This window comes from Xiphophorus couchianus, chromosome 6 (assembly GCF_001444195.1).
Source record: "Xiphophorus couchianus chromosome 6, X_couchianus-1.0, whole genome shotgun sequence".
NCBI lineage: Eukaryota > Metazoa > Chordata > Actinopteri > Cyprinodontiformes > Poeciliidae > Xiphophorus > Xiphophorus couchianus.
Genome location: NC_040233.1, coordinates 2,756,672 through 2,777,250, shown reverse-complemented (window position 1 = coordinate 2,777,250; position 20,579 = coordinate 2,756,672). Strand labels below are relative to the sequence as shown.

General features: G+C 40.7%; 2 protein-coding genes and 1 long non-coding RNA gene across 4 annotated transcripts in view; 2 read left to right on the top strand and 1 right to left on the bottom strand.

Moving 5' to 3' along the window:
• The window catches only part of gng12a (guanine nucleotide binding protein (G protein), gamma 12a), a 32,090-nt gene extending 23,451 nt beyond the window's left edge, over positions 1–8,639 (top strand). Inside the window, exons 2-3 of the mRNA XM_028021441.1 lie at positions 3,579–3,687; positions 5,981–8,639. Coding sequence (XP_027877242.1) covers positions 3,595–3,687; positions 5,981–6,106 — 219 coding nt within the window. The 5' untranslated portion in view covers positions 3,579–3,594 and the 3' untranslated portion in view covers positions 6,107–8,639. The remainder of the gene's footprint in view (positions 1–3,578; positions 3,688–5,980) is intronic.
• A 6,300-nt stretch (positions 8,640–14,939) lies between these two features.
• Positions 14,940–18,685, bottom strand: gadd45aa (growth arrest and DNA-damage-inducible, alpha, a). 2 transcript variants are annotated; one of them, XM_028021756.1, is made up of 4 exons: positions 18,554–18,685; positions 16,876–16,977; positions 16,573–16,795; positions 14,940–15,596 (listed from the first exon to the last, which is right to left on the bottom strand). In XM_028021756.1, exons 2-4 carry the CDS (start codon positions 16,974–16,976, stop codon positions 15,483–15,485), a joined length of 438 nt encoding a protein of 145 aa, XP_027877557.1. In that variant the 5' UTR covers position 16,977; positions 18,554–18,685; the 3' UTR covers positions 14,940–15,482. The 2 variants fall into 2 exon arrangements, with proteins under 2 accessions (XP_027877557.1, XP_027877556.1); XM_028021755.1 differs by lacking the exon at positions 18,554–18,685 and adding an exon at positions 17,920–18,300.
• LOC114147178 (uncharacterized) lies at positions 16,802–18,802 on the top strand. The gene is made up of 2 exons (XR_003596032.1): positions 16,802–16,938; positions 18,547–18,802. It is a non-coding gene; the product is annotated as an uncharacterized LOC114147178 (long non-coding RNA).
• Positions 18,803–20,579: the final 1,777 nt, after the last annotated feature.

Here is a 20,579-nt window from a genome sequence, read left to right as displayed (position 1 = left end):
AGTGGCGCTAAAAGCCTCAGATTCACTGAAGAGACCACACATACTGTACAGCTGATGGGACCGGCTCCTCATTCGCTTCTTAATGGAAGTCTTTGTGTTCGTCAGCAACCCCTTTAAGAGTTTTCTTTGGGTTTGTGCCTGAGCATAGTAACAGTTTGAGTCTCAAAACACGGGTTTTCATCTCTGAGTGGTTGTGTTAATGGAATTGACTCATAATAGCTCCCTGTTCTTAGCGCTTTGAAAACTGCTAATGAATCGCATGTGTTGATGATGTGTGTGTGTGTGTGTGTGTGTAAGGTACAGTAGAGCAGTGTGGTGTTGGCAGTAGGTGGTCCTGCCTGACTGTTGGTGGGGGTGTGTGTGTATGTGTGTGTGTGTTGTGTTGTTAAGGGGGTGGTCTTCTTTCTGATCCTTTTACAGGTTACAGTATGTATGTGGTGGTTCTTAATGCCACACTGGAGTTCAAATGTTGGTGCCTCTCTTAGAGCCTCACATCATGCCGGTGCTGCTTAAAAGCTGGCATCACATCACAGGTTCTGCAGACTTTGGCTGGTTTGATCCACTTAGGATGCCTTTCCTGCAAAACGTTATTCTGTGTTAGCAGAACTCTGCATTGTCTCTACATTCCCTCTCTATTGTGTGTAACACAATAAAGATGTCTTGTGCAAAAGAATAGTTGTATGTTGTTTCTGTCGGCTATAGAAGCAGATCTCTGTCAGACTCTTAAGATTCACAAATCACATTCCTGCAACCTGCAGTCTGATTCTGTGCTAAAGTCAGCATTAAAGCAGCTTAGTCAGTTCAGAGTTGCATTACCTTTCATTAATCATAATTAATTATTTTGAGCCTGTGATATCACAAAACGATGGTGAATTTTTACCCTTAAAGACCTATAGTTGCAGGTCAAATTGGAGCCAGATCTGTGGATTCTGCCACTTTCTGTCCTGCTCTGGGGTTTGTAACCACCCCAGAAATTCTTGTGGTACATTCAAACAGTAGGTTTTAAAACTTTAAAACATTCAGACATTTCTTGCATTAAACAGTTAATTGACATAGAAGTTAATGGGTTTTTACGGTGAACTACCTGTTGGTTACCAGCTATGAAGCACATTGAAAAATAGATGAAGTGAAACAGACATAGATTCATTAAAAGTGGTGAATAATAGCACAACAAAGGTTTGAATAAGCAGCTAGCATTATGCTGAATTATAAGTGGCTTTATCTTGATTATTTTCTTCTTCATGCAGTGTTAAACTGTTGAAGCCACTGCTGGGATAGCAGGACATGAGACTTTCATGTTATGGGGTATTATGTAAATACTAGATAATGTTATTATTTTTTTGGTTAAAATATCTCCCGTTTTAGTTATTCCAACAGCAGTTTATCAGTCTTAGTTCTGCACTACACTCCCCATTGTTTTTTTTAAATTCATTGCACTTTATTCGTTTCCCCGTTTCAATCCCACTTGTGATCTCTTGTATTTGTGAACCTTAATTTTCCATCATCAAATATTGAGAAATCTACAAAAAAATGCTGAATTGTTATCCTTGCATTTATGTGTAATGAACAATAACTTCTATATAAAGTGATTCTCATGTAATAGAACTCGCCACTGTCACACACACGTCTCTCTTTTACACGACAGAAACACAGCCCTCAATGTAGATGATGAAAGGATTTTTTTCCCCATCCTGCCTCCTTTACGACTGAGTCATGAAGGTTTTCCTTAGGATGTTCACACTGTGTTCTGCTGGAAGAAGCTTTCATGTCTCTTTGAGATGGTATCAGTTAGCCGGTTGAGTCATTCCGGGCCGTGCTTTCTTTAGACTGATTACTTTTCCTTGAATGGAAATTAAATACTAATCATACACTAATTGAAAGAGGACCCAAAGTAGAGAGTTTACTTCCTTCCCATTTCCGTTTTCCTTTGTTGTAATTCTTCCTTCATCCTTTGTTCCCAAAACATAGAGCTTTCTGAGCGCTGCCTGGAAGTTATCCATCATGCACAGGATCATGTGTACACAGGCTGCAACTACATAAACCAACTACATAAACCAGCCAATAACTGGAATATATTCCAGTTATTGGCTTAGTTCAAGCAAGGTTTCAGAAACTGTTGGAAGTGGACATGTCACCCTGTGAACTGTTACATTTACCGCACGTTCCTTTACTGCTGCTGTTTGAAGTTACTGAGGTCTTCATTATTGAGTTGGATAACCTTTTGCACAAATCAAAAAATTTGCGGTAATATTATTATGTGATAACTACTGCTGTTATGGCCGGATAACTGATATTTCCCTTTGTTATATATATATTTCCTTCCACTTTCAGCAATGTGTAAAAGTGACCACACTACCTATATTCTGCTTTAAACCTGCGCTGCATCACCATAACTGTCATGACTGAACAAATACACAAACAAGATGGAAATAAACATAAATCCTTATATCGGCACAGTTTTACTTATTGGACAGATACCGACTTGTTAAAAATATCAGCTATTGACGTCGGCTGATACCGATGTAGATTCTGATATATCTGCATCTCTAGTAAAAAATACTCAGTGATTGATGATGATGATGATGATGATTGCACTACAGTAATGAAGATGAGCAAAAGGCTATTTATCATCTCATCTTGAGGGGCTGATGTCCAACAACCTCCAACTATCCACAGCATGCTGGTAAACTGCAGCAGATTTTATACAACATTTTAGTCAGTCCATGATTTTTAAAGAGGAACTGTGGAGGGAACCTATACTTGAAGCTTTCCAGTTTCCTTCTTTATAGTAGGTTTGGTAAATGTGATGTCTCAAGAAGGCATTTGCAGAAAGTTACAAATGTGTTTTTTTTTTGTTTTTTTTTAAATGGGAAACTTTAGACAAACAACAGTAGAAATAACCCAGAGAGTAAAACCTGCAGCATGGTGGACGGGGTGATGTGTCCGGTCTTGTTGTTCCTGGCTGGTCTGGTAATGATTAACAGGAAGTGGAACCACAGTCCAGACTGTCGTGCTTTGCTGTCATAAATGCATCAACCTCCTAAAGTTGATCTCCTATCAATCCTCACATCTTTATCTTATTAAAGGCTTTAATCCACAGTCTAGTTTATTTTTACTCCTTGTGTGTTGGATCCAGGTTTATGACCTGGGTTTCCACCTTGGCTGCTTGTTTTTGTGGAGTAAGTGCTGGTGCTTCACAGAAACAGGAAATGGAAAAGAAGGGTCCTGCCATTGGTTGAGTCAACCTCACAGGGGTTTACAACCCATCACCTCAATGATGTGGCCACATCATGTACTGGCATGACATCAGAAGAAGTCTGAACTGCCAGAAAGAGTTTCTGTACTTACAGAACCTGCTGCAGGAGCTCATGAGTAGCTGATATCCCAGCTAGGTTTGTGTGAAGAAATAAAACAAATATGTAGCTATTATCCAAATGGGTTGAAAAATCTCTGACCTGTTTCTGACCTGACCATTTTCTTTATTTTGTCTTTGTTTAATTCCACCTTGGTGCGACATGCGAGACATCCCACATTCTATACAGCCATGCTAAAGCTTTGCTTTGTTGTTCTTGTTACAGTGTTGTGCTCACCAAGATGTCTTCTAAAGCTCCGAGTGCCAATAACCTGAACCAGGCCCGGCAGGTGGTACAGCAGCTGAGACTAGAGGCGAGAATTGACAGGATAAAGGTAAACCACAGAACGAACATCTTCATTGGAAGAGACTGTTGAACCTTGCCGCTGTCTGTTTTAGGGTTGTGCTCCATTTCCTTCCTTGCCCCCAAAACACACCACTTGCATCCGACATTTTCACGCTACGATCAGATGTTTAGATCAGATGTTGACTCTGACTCAACAGTCCATCAGTGGATTCCCGATAGCGAATATTCACGTGAGAGTATGTGCTGGAAATCCTGCCAATGTAAACACAAGCCAGTCTGGCACTAAACACAAAAAGCTACTCGAACAAATTACACTACTTTTTTGCTAGTAAAAAGATTTTAGCTTTTATTTTCTCTCAAAGCAGACGTGTGTTGCTTTACTCCATAGCACTCATGACATTATACCAAAACAGTCCTCAGGTCTGTCTTGGTTGGACAGTCGGAGACGCAGTCGCAGAGAATCGTGAGCGATCGACTTCACCATGTTCCAGTTGTTGCGTACATCATCTGACCGGATTGTTCATCAGATTGAATGCCGGTGTGTTTTGGCCCTTAGGCGCTCTGTAGCTCTAGTTGTCCGACAGGGAAATAAAGGATCACCATCTGGATTTGATCCAAACGTTTCCAGCAGGTCAGACTGAATCACAGAAGTCAGGTAGTAGAAGAATCAACGCTGACCAAACAAACACAATATCTGGGTCCACAAAATATTTGAAAGTGATCAATAATAAGTACTTTTTGTGTCCTATCTTACCATTTATCAAGACATTTAAACATATACTCTACTATTTGAACTGTCCCTTTAGTTTGTGGAGAAGATTGTAACCTTGTAACAATCTTCTTGTTATGTCATATAACACTGACATAAGAGTCAGTGTTATTATGTAGGATGTCTTGACCACATCACTTTGATTTGGTGTCCGATAAGAACATCAGAAACACTGACTCACATCTATCTGATGGCTTTAAACACTGCATAACACTGGACTGCTAACATCTTAACATTTCTCCTGTCTGACTCACTCAGACAAGATGCAGATGTTAAACAATTAATATTATATCCATGGAGGCCCATATCCACCGCAAACTAGCAGCCATTATCTGCTCACATCACACTGTTTAGATTTATTTGTATGTTTTAATTTTAATCACATTCATTTTCTGGGCATATAATTCCTGGCGCTCTGATATTTGTTTTCCAAATTTCAATTAAAAAATGTGTGAAATGCTGTCAGGAAGTTTCACAGTTTGACGACTGTTCAAAAGCAGACAGGATGTTATGCAGAGACAAAAGACAATGAGGTAAGTGATTGCGTAAAAAACCTCAGAACAACATGGAAGACGTCAGAGTCCACACTGCGAACAGAGGCAGGGTCTCTGGATAAAGGCCAAATAAGAGGAGGAGGAACCCACTTCTTTTTTGCAGTATTATGAGAGACCAAAGCTTTTAGGAACAATGCTCCGATGAAGAAGGAAGGATCCGACTCAATCAGATCATCTGCATGTGTTCTTTCCAACTCCTGGTCAGCTGAAAGCTGCCTAGTATGGAATAGGAGCTTAAAGGGGCAGTGTTATATATTTTACAGCACAGTCCAGTAACTATGTTACCTTCAGTTGTTATAAAAATGCGATATATACCAAATATGGCTCCATAATTTAACACCTTGAAATCAAGCCCCTGTCTCTTTAAAAACTCCTGCTCTTTCTGAAACTCCACCTTCAAAAAAGCATCATATTAACCCTTTTATCAAAGTTTTAACCAGAGCTGCACTGAGAAGTAGCTCCTATAATGAACTCCGCAGTTTTGCAGATCTACCTGGAATTTGCTGGTTGCTGCTGGCGAGTCTGAAGAGCTGAGTGGGAGAGTCACAGGGAGGGCTGCTCTGTGGGAGGGAAGCTTGGAAACTGCAGCTCTTTGGAGGAGCTGCGCTTTGAAGGCAGAGCTAGATCCACCCAGGTGTTTTGCACGGCAGAATGGTTGCCATGGAGATTAAAATATTTCTCAAACATTCATGAAAGAATCAAGGCAACACTCCACATTTGTTTTTGATGAGGGAATAAGATTGAAACATGTTGTAAAGCTCAAACAAGTTGATTTATACAATAAACAGGAAACTTGTTGGGATGAGTTGACTGAGAGGCTCTCTGAGTGATTCTGGTGTGTCGCCTTTGCTTACTTTACGTTTCACTCACTGCCACGTTGGTTTGGATTGTGGTTTTTCCAAATCAGCGATCCAGATGCGTTTGTGCACTGAACATCTCCAAATGTGAGAACTAAAAACGTGGTGTTTTTGTTTCCTGTTTTTTCTTTCTTTCTCCAGATCTCCAAAGCCTCCGCAGACATTGTGAAGTACTGCAGCGAGCACCAGAAAACCGACCCCCTCATCGCGGGCATCCCTGCTTCAGAAAACCCCTTCAAGGAGAAGAAGCCCTGCACTTTATTGTAGTGGAAGTCCTCTGGCCTTATCTATTTTCTCCTGCTTATCAATGTTGCTGTATTGTTCATGTTGGGAGGGGTGAGAGGATCTGTGATCATATCATTAGGTGTTTTAACAGTTGGTGCAGAATGCTGTGCGGCGGCTCCCGTTTGGGGGATTTTGACCAAAACTACTGACCTGCCACTGTTCAGGGTGAACTTCAACCACTTCAGAAATCTTTGTCTGTGTGGGTTTCATAAAATCTAAATCTTATTTTCTAATTCTTCTACCAGTAAAAGCAGCGCTCATTGATGGCTTTGCTCTGTCAGTGTTTATCCAGTTGTGTCTCCAGTGGGCAGTGACTGTTATTTGCCTCTCTGGTTTGCCTTAAATGGACGCCAACAACCAAAGTCTCCCAGCTGGCCTTCTCTATAAAAGCTTCACATGATTGAGAGCCACTGCATCAGTTTTCCACATGTAAGTGCAGCTTGTGCCACTAAATTTTTGGGATCAAAATTTCCAAATGTTGCCATGACGTATTTTGTTGAGAGAGAAGCAGGTAGTATTAAATCAAAGAACATGAGAACAGTAGTATCGAACAGCCGGTCACATCTCCAACTGACCAATGACAATCCACATTCCATTGAATATCCTGTTAGGATTTTTGTTAGTTTGATAAATTTCACATCGTCTTTAAATTATTTAATAAAATAATTGAGGCAGATATATTCTCCATGTTGAATACATTTTAAATCCATTCATCTTGCCAAGTTTTGTGGGAAAGTCTCCTGCTTATGAAAACACTGAATTAATCAATAATCTCAAATATTTTTTTTTAAAACTCTGGATCAAACTAAAACATTAGATTTACAGCTTCCAAATTTAACAGATTCCAACCCCTTCTGAAAACTTTAATTGAAGAATAAAAAAAAAATATATATATATATACTCAAAATTGTTTTTCTGGTCTTCCTGCTGTGATTGAACATTGATTATTCAATTTTTAAGAGGTGATGTCTATTTCTGTGTGTGTGTGAAAGAAAACTATTTTCACTCATATTTTAAACTAATGATAAACTAGCGGTTCACACAGCAAGATTTTAAAATTGTCGTCCGATTTTCAAAACTTGAGTGACCACACACACGCAACGATAAAGATCTTAGCGATATCAGATTTGGTCTTGCCCTGTGTGTTGTAACGCCACACAGTAGGAGCAACTCACACACAGATTCCACTCACCGAAATGCGAAATTTCCCAAAAATATCGAGACCAAATGTGAGACCAGTGTAAACAAACATGGCCGACTGGGAAGAAGCAACGATGTTTTGTGGAATATATTTAATGAAGACGTTTGCACCGTCTACCAGACTTTCTGGGGCGTCATGACGGTTGTTTTATCTTCGGCATATTTTGGATTCTTCTCCTCGCGTTCTGATTGGCTATACGTCACATCCAACACCCTTCCTGCTCCTTCGTCCTCAGGGAATATCACACACACTGCGATATCTGACCATAGATGATCCAACATGTTGAGTTTCCCCAACATCCTCCACAGCGGATGGGGTCTCTCCTAACACACCATGCAAAATTAGTGGAGGGGGAAAATTGGGAGAAAAATCGGCACAAAAATCTTGCCGTGTGAACCAGGCATTAATTCCAAATCCAAAAATAAAACAAAGTAATAATACAAAAAAACCAGGAAGTCCTCCTGAAGTCAGAACTCCAACTAAGAAATTTCCCATTAAACCCAACATAGCTCCATTCCATCTTCAATGTTTTGGTAGCTGACTGGAGAAAAGAGGCCACACATTCTGGTTTCCAGTCAAATTGGAAATCTGGCTCATCTGTTGATGCATTTCTGTATCTAAGCTCACCTGCACACGCACACACACACGTACACACACACGCACACACACAGCTCTAACTCTGGCTGAACAAAACTCAGCAAATGTTGCAAACCACTGTGAGCTCCACCTATCAACTCACAGTAAATAACTGGTAACGTCAGAACTTTTAATGGTTGTAGGAGCAGGTGATAAAAGCTTTTCCATTCATTCTACCAGATCTGTTATTGGTTGAGGTAGAGGTGGGGGGGAGGGATGGTGAAGGGGGGTCAACATGCCTTATCTGCTGTGGTAAATTTAAATAGTAGGAATAAAATCAACCTTACCCATGTTTGCCTCTTATGAAAAATCATTTTATGTGTTGTATTTCCTTTAAAAATATTTTTTTTAAAAGAAAATCTTTCTTCTTCTTTTCTTGTTGCCTTCCCCATACTTGACGGTGATCCACTGTCCTCTTCCTCTACGTCTGTTTTTCTTACTCGCAGTGAATGGGCTCTGTGTGTCGCTGCCAATGATGATTTGGGAACAAAAGCTTAAGAACACAACCGCCATGTGTTGCCATGTCTCCATTCAATCTGTAACTCTTGTTGTTCCATTGAGAGATTAATTTAACTGTGACCAAATGCTTTTTTTCTGTTGGATAAATGTGTTTATTAATTTACCAACATTGGTATGGAGATTTGATGAAGCTCAATAAAGTGAAACATTCCTACAGCATGACGCGTCACTTCTCAGTGGACTAACGATACAGGAAGCTGACTGGGGTCTCTTTGATGCAGGCCGGCTTGTTGGCACCCTGGTAAAGGCGTCAGCTTTTATTGCAGCAGCATAATCTCTCTCACTGAAATGTTTTAACCTTTAATATGATTCCATTCCATTTACTCAGTACTGGGGAAAACATCCTAGATTTGTCCAACTGTTTTGAACAAATTCAGCTCCTGCTGTCAGTACTTTATAAACTCGACTCAACCAAAAGTTCACATAGACCGAATAAAAAGACACACCTGTTGTTCCCCCTGCTATATGATGTTAAATTAGACTAAACTTTTCTTGCTTTGTCAGAATTATGAAAAAATATTTCTGTTTTCTAATTCCACAATAATGAGAGAACATGTCAGAGACTAAGTGACTTTATTTAGTTGACTTTAATGAATTATTAAATAATGATTGTTAATTAATAATTAATTTAAACACCTAAATGTGTTTAAATTAATGGAAAATAAATATTGAAACACACTTAAATTTAACCACAAATTAATTAATAATTATTAATTAATTAATTAACTTTTTAATTGTTCTCTCTGTGGTCTTATTCCCCCTCTACCAGAAACAACCAATCAGGATCTTACTGCTGTCAGTCATTCTCGTGTACACACTGCTCAGACCCTCCCCCTTGCTCTCTGTTGCACTACAGCTGGTTCACCATAACAAAGCCCGTTATGAGTGCTAAGGCTAGTTAGCATGGCTGCCAATGATGGAGAATAAACAGTTTTTCTGGAAAGGTAAGTTGTTTCTCCACAGTGCGTTCATAAGCATGATTGATAGCATTAAGCCCCTCCTCCTGGCTCTGATTGGATCTTTCTGACCGGGAACGCTGCATCCCTTCAGACAGATATAGTAGCACAGGAAGGAGCTCCATCTCTCCACTTATTATCTGTCTCACACTGTCAGTGACTCGATAGTTTTAACTTTAAGCTGAGCTCACAGCTTGTCTGCAGGATTTGGTAGGGACTGATTCTGGTCCTGGAAAAATGCAGAAAACTTTTTGTGTTTTTTTTTTTTTTGGGCTGCATATTTTGCATCATTATCATGTGAGAAAGACCAACTGACATATAATGTTCAGTTCACTATGTTTTTTATAACTTTAAACCAGGCCCACAGCACCACACATCATCCCCCATAATTAACAATGGGCATGAGCTGCTTGTCCACAAATTCATCTGTTGGTTGACATCTGATCAGACCACATGCTGCCGTATAAATGTTGCCTAAAGTTGCTTTTGGTGACCTTCAGGTGCCACTCTTTGCCCGCTCACTGTGTGTGTTGGCAACATAACATGGCTCCTCCTCCAGCCTGGTGACTGAAAGTCATGAGCCTCTGTGTGTCATCATACTTCTATTCCTCCAGCAAAACACAAAGTTATTATCATAAGAAGCTCTCAGAAACTCCACCCTGCGTCTGTAAAGTTACTCAGTGGATGAATTTGCTTCAGCAAAACGTTTCATCAAAATGTTCCAAATGAGGAGATGCTGCTGAAATGAAGATTTATTTTAAGACTTCATAAACATCTTGACCAGGAGTGTCTCAGCCTTTCTGTGGGCCCATTTCCTGTCATTAGTGGTCTATTCCTGTCTAATTTGGGAGCAGGAGCTGTGGCCCTCTCACCGAGGCCCTCAGAAAGCAGGGAATGCTGGAGCTAAATTTAGAACAGAGCCAAGGCCCAGTTTCTGCTCCTGGAGAGCAGAGGAACTATTCTTGCTCATCCTGGGAGTCCGCCGGGTTTCTCTGACCTTGTTTCTGTCCAGCTGGAGGCTGCACACACTGCAGTGTGTGCTGTCTTAACACAATGGGAAGATCATACAGGATCATACACACCACATTGTTAAAGCTGCACATGTAGCGCAGAGGATGCAGTGGTTCTCACACACAAAGCAGCAGCAGCAGCAGCAGTGGTGAAACTTTGATGCCTCCTTTATTAAAAATCAGCAGTTTTTTTGTTTTTTCCCCCACAAATGAGACTCGGTGATGCAGGATGAACCAGGTGTGTCTGCGGTGAGAAAACAAGAGGAAAAAAACAGCTAAAAGTAGCACAAGTTGTAAAAACTTAACATTAATTAGAAAGTTATATACAAAAAGTCAACTTGAAGTAATAATGTAAAAATTTAAATAAGTTAAGGCAACTTTGAGAAAAAAATCTGTTAACTAATCACTTTTAATCTAATTCAGTTAACTAAAGACAGTTAACTTGATAAGCATTGTTGCAATAGCTCTTATTAAGTGTTTAGTTAAAGATATATAACTAAACTGAGTCAAAGCAACAAGGAAAGTAGTCATGCTGAGTCAGCATTTTTCTTCACAGTGCACAGCTAGAGCGTCAAATTAGAAATGTGAGCAAAACTTTCTTCAATCTTCTGCTACTGTCAAAAATAACACATTTTCACCATTATAGTGTTTCCATTAAATAAGAAATAAAATGAAACTCACACATGAATAAGTCATTAGAAAACTTTTCTTGCTGAGGTGCAAGGAACAGTGAAACATTTGTAACAGAAACACAGCTGCTGAGAACAATGCTAAATAAGCCCTGACCACTCAGTGGCCTAATGCAAGCCCGATCCAAACAGCCTGAATACTGGGCACCAGCACTCTCTCTGCCGGCCAGTGGGGGCCTCCGGTCCCGCTGTGAAAAGCTTTCCTGGTTCTGGTGTCAGTGTGTTGGAATGTGCTGCGCTGGGACAGAAGAGGGTGTGTGTGTGGGTGTGTGTGATGGGGCAAACTGCAGAGGTTCAGTTATCTGGTCCTTTCAGTCTTTTACATCCCAACTATAACAAAGACCAAGCAGCGTCTCAGTTTTAGGGTCTGGGTGGTGACATTATTAGCTGCTGGCGGCGGCCTCTGGGTGTTGCTCTGCTCCTGGTTCCTCTTTCAGGGAATGGGGATCTCTGGATGTGAAACTGTGGCCCCTCCTGAATCTCTGCCAGCATTTTATAGACTTTCCACTTACTCTGCAAAACTGAGCGGGCACTGGTCTGCTGAAACAAACCAAACCAGAATGAAAGAAAGAAATAATTAGGGCTTATTTTACTGCCTTGCAAAAAGAAGATCAAGATCAAGGATGCTTTCTCACCATCATGTGTTCACACCAGTTCAGGAACGTTTAACAGCAACAGCTTGGAGATAAATTCAGGAGCAGTATCTGGCTTAAGATAGAAAGCTTTATGTTTGCGACAAGATTGAAAAAAACAACAACAAAAAACCCCTTGTTATAATAAGATTTATGTCATTTAAGCCAAAATATCTGCTCTTATAAAGATCAAAGGTTGTAACAGTAAATCAGGAACATGTCTTGGGATTTTTAGATGTCGTCTACAGGAAACTGTGAGATGAACTGGAACCCATTTAGACTTTTTAATAAGTTGTAATCTGGTAGAGGAGCATATTTTTATATCTTATTATGAAATGTTCTTGTTACAAGGCCATACTCTTCCCGAATTTATTTTATATCTAGCAGTTAAACGCTTCACTAGCCTGGGGACGAGACTTTAATGTGTTATTTTTGATTAATTAATTACATGAATTTTGACATGTCAACATTTTTTGCACAATTAATCAATTCACTCGTTTCTGGTACGCCTGTAAACCCAAGCAACGTCTGCAAACCGATCTAAAGAAAAGTTTTCGGTTTTCAAGCTGTGGTTTAAATTAGTTAGGTTATTAGCAAAGCTACATGTCTATTTATTCAATAATTTAGCAGCAAAGAGGGTTTTTCAATTGAAAATGTTGCTTATTTTGTTGATTTTTGATTAAAATGTGATTAATTGATTACAAACCTTGCAATGAACTCGATTTAAAATTTAAATGCAGTCCCGTTACCAGTTCACACATAATGGAATTTTGTTTGGCTAAAAATAAAACTAATGCCACCTGAGTATTCACACCCAATCACTCAATCAATCAATTTCTCAGTCACCAACTGAGAAACCAGAAACAAACATCACATTTTGTTTAGTGCCGTCACCAAAATCATCATTATCGTTCAAAATAAACTCTAACCAGGTGGGGGTTTATTCTAGAAACTCAGTGTTTCGGCTGTTTTGCAGTTTTCTGGAAGTTTGCTCCAGATCTGTGGTGCATAGAAGATGGATGCAGCTTCTCCATGTCTGGTTCTGGTTCAACCCTTGACCTCTTCCACATTTTTGCGAGTAACGTTTCGTAACACGAGGCTTAAAATAACCTTCAGCCTCTGATCACAACAATACTGTGTTACATCAGAGAGCGTCACACACCCCCAGTCACAGGACAGGTGACCTTTCACTTAGAGCCAACCGACACCATGGAGCTCTGAGGAGCGGCTGGAAGGCAGAGAAACACTTTGAGTCACACATTCCTGAAAAGCCTTAAGGACTTTCCAATGATTTCTAAAGGCCAGAATTAGCGGGGCAGTAACTGTCTGTAGGCTGGAGGGAGAGTAATGAAGACTTTATGTTGAATCAGAAAAATGCACAAATGGTGCCTTTATGCAGTACACCAAAAATAAAAGAATATTATATCCATTATGGCAGGAAAATAGCAGCTTCTAAATAGACTTCTCTTATTGCACTTTTTATGCTAAGTGCTCCCAGTGGATTTTGGGAAATGTAGTGAGGCAGAGTGGAAACCCAGGAAGGACACTGAAGTAAAAACCTTGTAATATTTCCTGTAAAATGTATTTTTAAAAAATATTTTTTTTCTGCTGACGAATAACTTAGAACATTTATTTCCACTTATTATCACATACAGACATATCAGCATGATAAGAACGCCATTACTCAGCATTCTGAATGAGGCTCGCTGTTTTCAAACTCCAGACATTTCATTTAGTTCTGCTGACTGTCAGAAGTGATCAGCAGAACTAAAAAAGATCCTGGCACTTTGTGAGTCCGATGAGGAATTAAAAAAAAAAAAAGTCCAAAAATAGTTTGACATCAGCCATTCCACTGTGGACATTTAAAACATTCTGCACAATATGTTTATGATATAAATTGGAACTTTCATTACATATGCACACAATCAAGAAACGCATGGACAGCCCTGAGCATCCTCTTTATGAAACTTTCAGAAAAACAGTCTTCAGTCAGAGGTGTCTTCAAATTTGTTGTAATACAGACTGCTACAGGAGATCAACAAGAAGCTTCTCAACGTATTTCAGCTAAACTGTGTTAGACCAGCTGTAGGAGGGGTTACAGTATAGTTGCATAATTATCTTTCGTAGAGAAATATATAAAAAGTAGAGATTTATATATTAATGTGAAAATTTCTTTCCAAAGAACTGAAACTTTCAGTGGGGTGTGCAAACTTTTTAACATGACACAGCAAAAATAAATGCCTGATTAATGACTTTTTCTAACCTGAAATTCTGCCAACCTTCCGCTGGCCGCTCTCACATGACCTAGATTGTGAAACTCCCTTTCGCCGATTATGACTTGGCACTTTCAGAGGGGGCCTGCCTTACATCAGCCGAGTGACGTCACCAGCAGCCAGCTTCTGGAAGATCACCTGCTGGTGTGATCATGTGACTACTGGGTAAAAGAGGGGGAGGAGGGGAGGCGTCAGCGGCTCAGAAGGGCTTACACAATGGCCTGCATGCCAGAAAACACTAAACTGTTTCTGCTCTGCACCCTTCTGACCTGCAGCAGTTCGGGAGCCGCCAAATCAAAACTTAAGACGCTCAAGTCTTACACAATCACAGTCTGACGTCTCTGCCACTCGCTTTTCTTTAGAGAGTCGTTGAGCTGTTTGGATGAATGCGCTCGGTCCTGCTGACCGCGGCACAAGCCTGAGCAGCGGCCGGGTTGGGCCGGTCATTGTTCTGCTTAGGCCAGGGATGGAACCGGGGCCACAGCGGGGCCGCAGTGGCCAGCCTGACCCCCTACTGTCCACACGTGACGCTCTCTTTCACTGCAGCTCAGCATTCAGCAAGGAAAACAAAACAAAACAAAACAAAAATCAACCCCACACATTTTACATTTTGTTTCCAAGAAGACTTTATTGACAGGAAAACATTTGTCTGGTACTCAAATCGTGCAAGTTTGTAAAAAATAATAACATAAATATGCATAAATATAATTAGAAATAACTTAAATTTGAACAAAAGTACTAGTTCACTTAGAAAAAATAAAACAACAACAAAAAAAACAGCTGGTGTGTTGATAGATATAGAAGAAACAGTAAAACAGAATGAAGGTTTTCCCTTTTGAAATCAGAACATCAACCTGAACATGAACGGCTGTGATGAATAAGTTAAACTGCAGCAGCTCCAGTGTTTCAACAAGTGCTTTATTTCTGCAGAGAGCCTGAGGCCTGGGTCCGCTCAGCGGCTCGGCAGCTCCGCGCTAAGGGGTCGCTGTCCCGCTCCTCCCCATCGCCACGGAGACGTTGCCAAACAAACAGCGTACAGTCCTTGTGTTCGGCTGCGGGGTGTCACACTGAAAAGCACACAAGCTTCGTAACACTTCCACCTCCAGACGAATTGAGTCCGCCGCCGCCGCCGCCGCCTCTCGCTCGCCACGGCCCGCGGACGTTAACTCCAAACAAACCCAGTTCGAAGTGGAAATCCCGACCCCACGCTTTTTTTTATTTTGGTTTTGAACACATCCCACACTGACAGCATGTTTTTTTTTTTCTCTTTCTTGTTTTTTTTTTTGTTTAGTTTTTTTTTGTGCTCTCTGCAACCAGCGTTGCAGCTGACCTGTTTTCTCTGGTGGGAGCATGGTGTCAGGTGGGGTTTAAAGCATGCCTCCTGTGCAGATATGATTTGGTTCCGAACAGGGTCTCCTCTATGCGGGGCGGTCCGGGGGAGCTCATCGCTCGGGCAGGTTGATGATGGGAACCCACTGGTCCATGCACCGGCTCTCTCTGCAGAACCGGTTCAGCTTGCTCAAAGCGGGGTCCTTCCATGATGTGGAGTGAGGGCTCTGAAAGCAAGAAGGAAAACTGATGTTAATCATCCAAACTTCATCTCTGGCTCAGTGTGACTGCTGTGGTGTTTCCACCAGGGGGCGCACCGACTGCAGTTTTCTAGCCGATCTTTAAAAAGCCGGTCGTTCAGATGTTGGCGCATAGCGATTGTTTTTGCCTCAAAAGTCGCTAAATATAGTGACAACAACTTTACAACAGTGGGGTGGTCACCATGGAGACGTGACCTGGTGGGCGGAGCTAACGGTCAGTGCTCTGTCACTGAAGAGCAAAAGGTGACAGTGGCTGATTTTCAGGCCTTTGCAGAGCTAGATAAGGTCCAGATAATATCGGTTTCACGTGTAAGTATCGATCAATCTACCAAAATTAAGAAAACCAGAGCTGATTTATCTGCCGGCTGATTTGTCTGTGCGCCTTTACTTTCCACTACGCCGATTTTATAGTCTACCACAAAGTCAACTGTGCAACAGGAAGAATTTCTCACTTTCCACCTTTTCTTAGGGTAAATTTCACCTGACACTGCAGGGCAGCCAGACCCACTGACTGTTTCCATAAACATTCAAGACAAGAATCACTGAAACAATGAATGAATAAAATCTAACAAGTGGACAAAACCACAAGTGCATCTCTGTGTTAAACGGAGGTGTACCAAAAAATTCATAAAAAGTTAGTAAAAAATGTATAAAGCTCCTAGAATCCTAGAAATTTTCAAAGCAAATGTATTTTCTTTCAGCCCTGAGTCAGATCTCTGCCAGCCCCTGTTTCTGCATAACGACAGATTCCACATGAAATTCTTCAGATGTCAGATGAAGGAGGAGCTCTGCCATCGCTTTATCACAGGCACAGGAACAAGTGCGGACAAGTTCCCCTCTGAGTAAGAGTTTCGCTCACGTGCCCACAGCCAGGAGATCAAAGGTTCCATCCCAGACACAGTTACGGCCGAACAGGACAGAAAACACGGCGAGCAGCACTCACAGTGACCAGGACGCAGTGCAGGTCCATGGGCTCCCCGCCGCTCTGCTTCCCTCCGCCTCCCCCCAGGATCTCTGCCAGCCGGTGGGTGTTGTTGACCCTCAGGATGTTGATGTCGTTCTCGCAGCAGAAAGCCTGAATGAGCGTGAAGTGGATCTGCAGGGCCACGTCTTTAACGTCGTCCTCGTCAGTGGCCAGGATGCACAGCACCACATTGTCGGGGTCTCTGTTGGAGAGGAAAGCGTTAAGGCGAGGTGGCGACCAGCAAACCCTGCTAGAAATACAAGCATCGCAGTCTGTACTCACATGTTGAGGGACTTAGCTGCCTCGTAGACGCCAACCGTAATGCAGCCCTGAGGCAAGGCAGAGGTGAGGACTTCCTCCAAGGCTTTCGCCACCGTATCCATTCTGCAAAGCACAGACACATGCATGTTCATAACGGTGTTGTGTCAAACCGAGGTCCCTCCGGTCCTCAGAGGTCCCTCCACGCTGCATTCAAGTCAAGTTGTGCAATAGACTACCAATAGTGAAACAAAGAAAAATGTGATCCAAAAGGTTAACACTATAAAAATAAGATTTTCAAGTGTTTTCATTGGTGTAAATGGACATTAAAGGATTAAACCATTTTTTTTTACTGACTTAAAGATCGTCACCTTCCTAAAATAATAGTCCTAAAATAATAATTAGCCTTTTTTCCACAAAAAAATTACTTCAGATAAATTTATATCTCTTTGAAAGAAAAAATAAAAGTCTATTAAAACATATTCAAAGTTGCTACACTAGATTTTAGGTTGATAGTGATAAGGATGATTTTACTATAGCGAAGAATTTCAAAGAGTTATGATCATCTAATAACAATCAAAACTCGTTATTAAACAAAGCACAACAGTAGCAATAGCTATTATGACTGTTCGGGAAATGTTGCAGAAACAGCGGCGACATTACATCACGTCATGGTTTTTCGATACAGACAACCTACTGTACGAGGTGTACTTGAATGCATCATGAAGTGCAGAACTCAATGGGAAATATTGGAACTCGACACGACATTAAACGTCTTGCTAACCACCTTCTCCGTTTAAGATTATTGTAACTAATACCCCTAATATTAGCTAAGGCTATTAGTGAGCCTTAACTAATATTAAGGCTGAAGAGACTTTAAACAGCACATGAACCTAAGAAGACAATACCGAGTCTGCTACACTACATTAAGCTCAAACCAGCCCATCTACAGAAACTTTGCAGCTCCATATTGGCTTTTATCCGTCAGAGCGGTGCTACTACTGTTTCATCTACTGTGGAACAAAGCTACTAATGCTAAATAAATCATGCATAACAAATGACATTTACCTTTCTTGAGAATAATCCCCACTTAGTTCCTCAAATGTCATGTTGTACATTAAACTCAATCCGACCGTCTTGCAAAAAAAAAAAAAAAAAAAAAAGAGTAGCGAACAGCCAAGCTTCGCTGGAGCCTTCTGGGACTCTACTGACTTTATCTGAACTCCACGGCGCTGCGTCTGACAGATAAATCTGGCAGCTTCACATTAAAACAGTCCCGAGGCAACAGTGTTCAGGAGGTGATTTACATAGCTGCGATGATTGGTCGGTTGCAGAACTAAAAGCGATGGGATTGGACAGAGACCCGGTGAGAGGCGTGTCCGTGTGTAGTGGAGTTACTACCGAAACTTCAGCTGTCTCGAGCCTCTGACAGAAAAAAAAACCCTTTCTGTTTCCAAGCTGCAACAGTGATGTCAAGATAACTATCGTATTCGTTTTAATGGAGGAATTCTAAAATCCTCTAACTTTCCTCCTTTGTCGCATCTGATTCGGTTTTTCTGTAGCCCCAAGACTGTGTAAAAAAAAACAAGCTAATATAAAGAGGCGAAAATTTTAAGATACAGGTTCAAAATAATATTTCCTCCTTTTCCTGGCTATTTAAGTTAGCAACGACTCATGTGTTTAACTTTTGTGCAGAACTCACCCCAACTGCCGGTCCAGAACGGCTATAACCTTCAGCACAGCCTCATAGCAACGGGACGCTTCCCGGAAGACCTGTCCTCTGATTGGTCTGTCGTGGAGAATGCGAATCCCCTCCCGGAAGCAGCGCGCGAGATACAAGGTACTGGCGCGAGAGTGACCGGAAGATGGAGCTGAGCTCAAAGAAAACTGAAAACACAAAACTTCGAAACATGTGGAAAAACCGGCTCAATAAAACCCATTCTGCAATATGCTTCTGTTGAGTCATTTCCCATGCTCTTCTTTATTGATAATTTTTATTTTCTTTTAAAAATGCATGTTCAAAGAATGCAATATATTCTTTGAACATGTAAGAGGATCAGCATCACAATGAAATGACATGTTTTGGTATTAGGCTCTATATAAATATACTGATACTCAAAAAGCTCAAATGAAATACAAAACCAGCATACAAAATGTTGCCCGACCTTTTCTGTTGTTGATCTATTCTGGTTTGACTGTAACATGTAAAATTTTATATTTCGCCCTAACTCAAAATATGAACCAACACAAGGATACAAGAATAAAGACTAAGATATACTGAGGATCTAAAGAAAACAATAAACTATGCTGCCCCCTAGTGTTTTAATTAATAGTAAGCCAAAATTACCAGGGTTCTTGTTCCAAGAAGAAAACCAGTGTGATTCATCAATTGATAATTAGCAGATTAACAACACATGTTAATATAAATTCATATCAGTATGTGTTACTAATATCAGTCAGTCTGGCCACTCACATATCTTGAATTTTCAAACATTGAATCAACATGTTCTAAAGGAGGTTGTGTATTACTGTGGACATGTAATAATGAGAAACACAATTTCAGAGGTGCAAATAATTATCTTTTTTCTCCCATATTTGGTCGTCATTAAGTTTTATATGCAAGACAGACATATTGGATTTCTAGTTTGCAGTGCCTGAAAACCCTCATTCTTTAATCTGGGTTGACTATCTGGTCCTTGTTGCTGCCCACTGTGGACTCTTCCTCTCATCTTCCTCTTTTCCACACTCCACCTGTTGCCTTTTCTCTGGTGTTAATGTCTGATGTTTTTGAAATTAAGCTTTTACCTGTTTGGCAAGCTGAGGGATCCGTTCAATCACTTGGTTCAAGTGATCAAGGTGAAAAGCTTATTTAAAAGAGACAAACTAGTAAAAGTCTTGTAGTTTCTGTATGTTTGTTGTTCTGCACTGTGTGTAGGATTCAGCTAAAGATGCCGATTTAGGGGCCTGTTTGCTACTGAAATGTGATATATCACTAATAGTGGAGGGCATCTTGTGTTATTGTATTTGCAAATCTAAAAAAACTAATAAAGTGATCTAAACTGTTCTGAATGAAGGCAGTTTTAGTATGTTCCAGCAGGAGGCGTAACACAACCAATTTCTCAGCTTCTACTTCTGTAGTCCTTGCCCTCTCTCTGCTTTGCATTAACAACACACCACCATCTGTTTACATTAACATCAACATTTAATATACGGTTGGAATCAGTAGTTCACATACACCAAATAAAATACCTTTTTTTTTTATTATTGCCTGAAATCAAATCAGAACAAACATCTCTTGTTTCAGGTCAGCTAGAACGACCAAAATTATTTCTCTTTGCTAGACGCCACAATAATGAGAGAAAAAATATGTCAGGAGTTTATTTATTTCTATCTTCTAAATCATAAGTTTACATCCATTTGGTAGCATTACCTTTGAACTGCATGACTTCAGTCAAGCCTGTTGGCTTCCTTCCACCAGCTTCTCACAGTAGTTTGCTGGAGTTCTGGTCATTCCTCATGACAGAAACGATGGAAGGGAGTCAGGTTTAAAGGACACCTTCTACACAACTTTTCAGACCAATTCTCTAAAGGACTGAGATCAAGGCTTTGTAGTGGCCACTAAAAAACATTATTGTCATTGTCCTTAAGCCACATTTTAACCACTTCCTGTAAGCTTAGGGTTAGGGTCCATCTGGAAGACCCATTTGTTACATTCGAGCATAGATGGC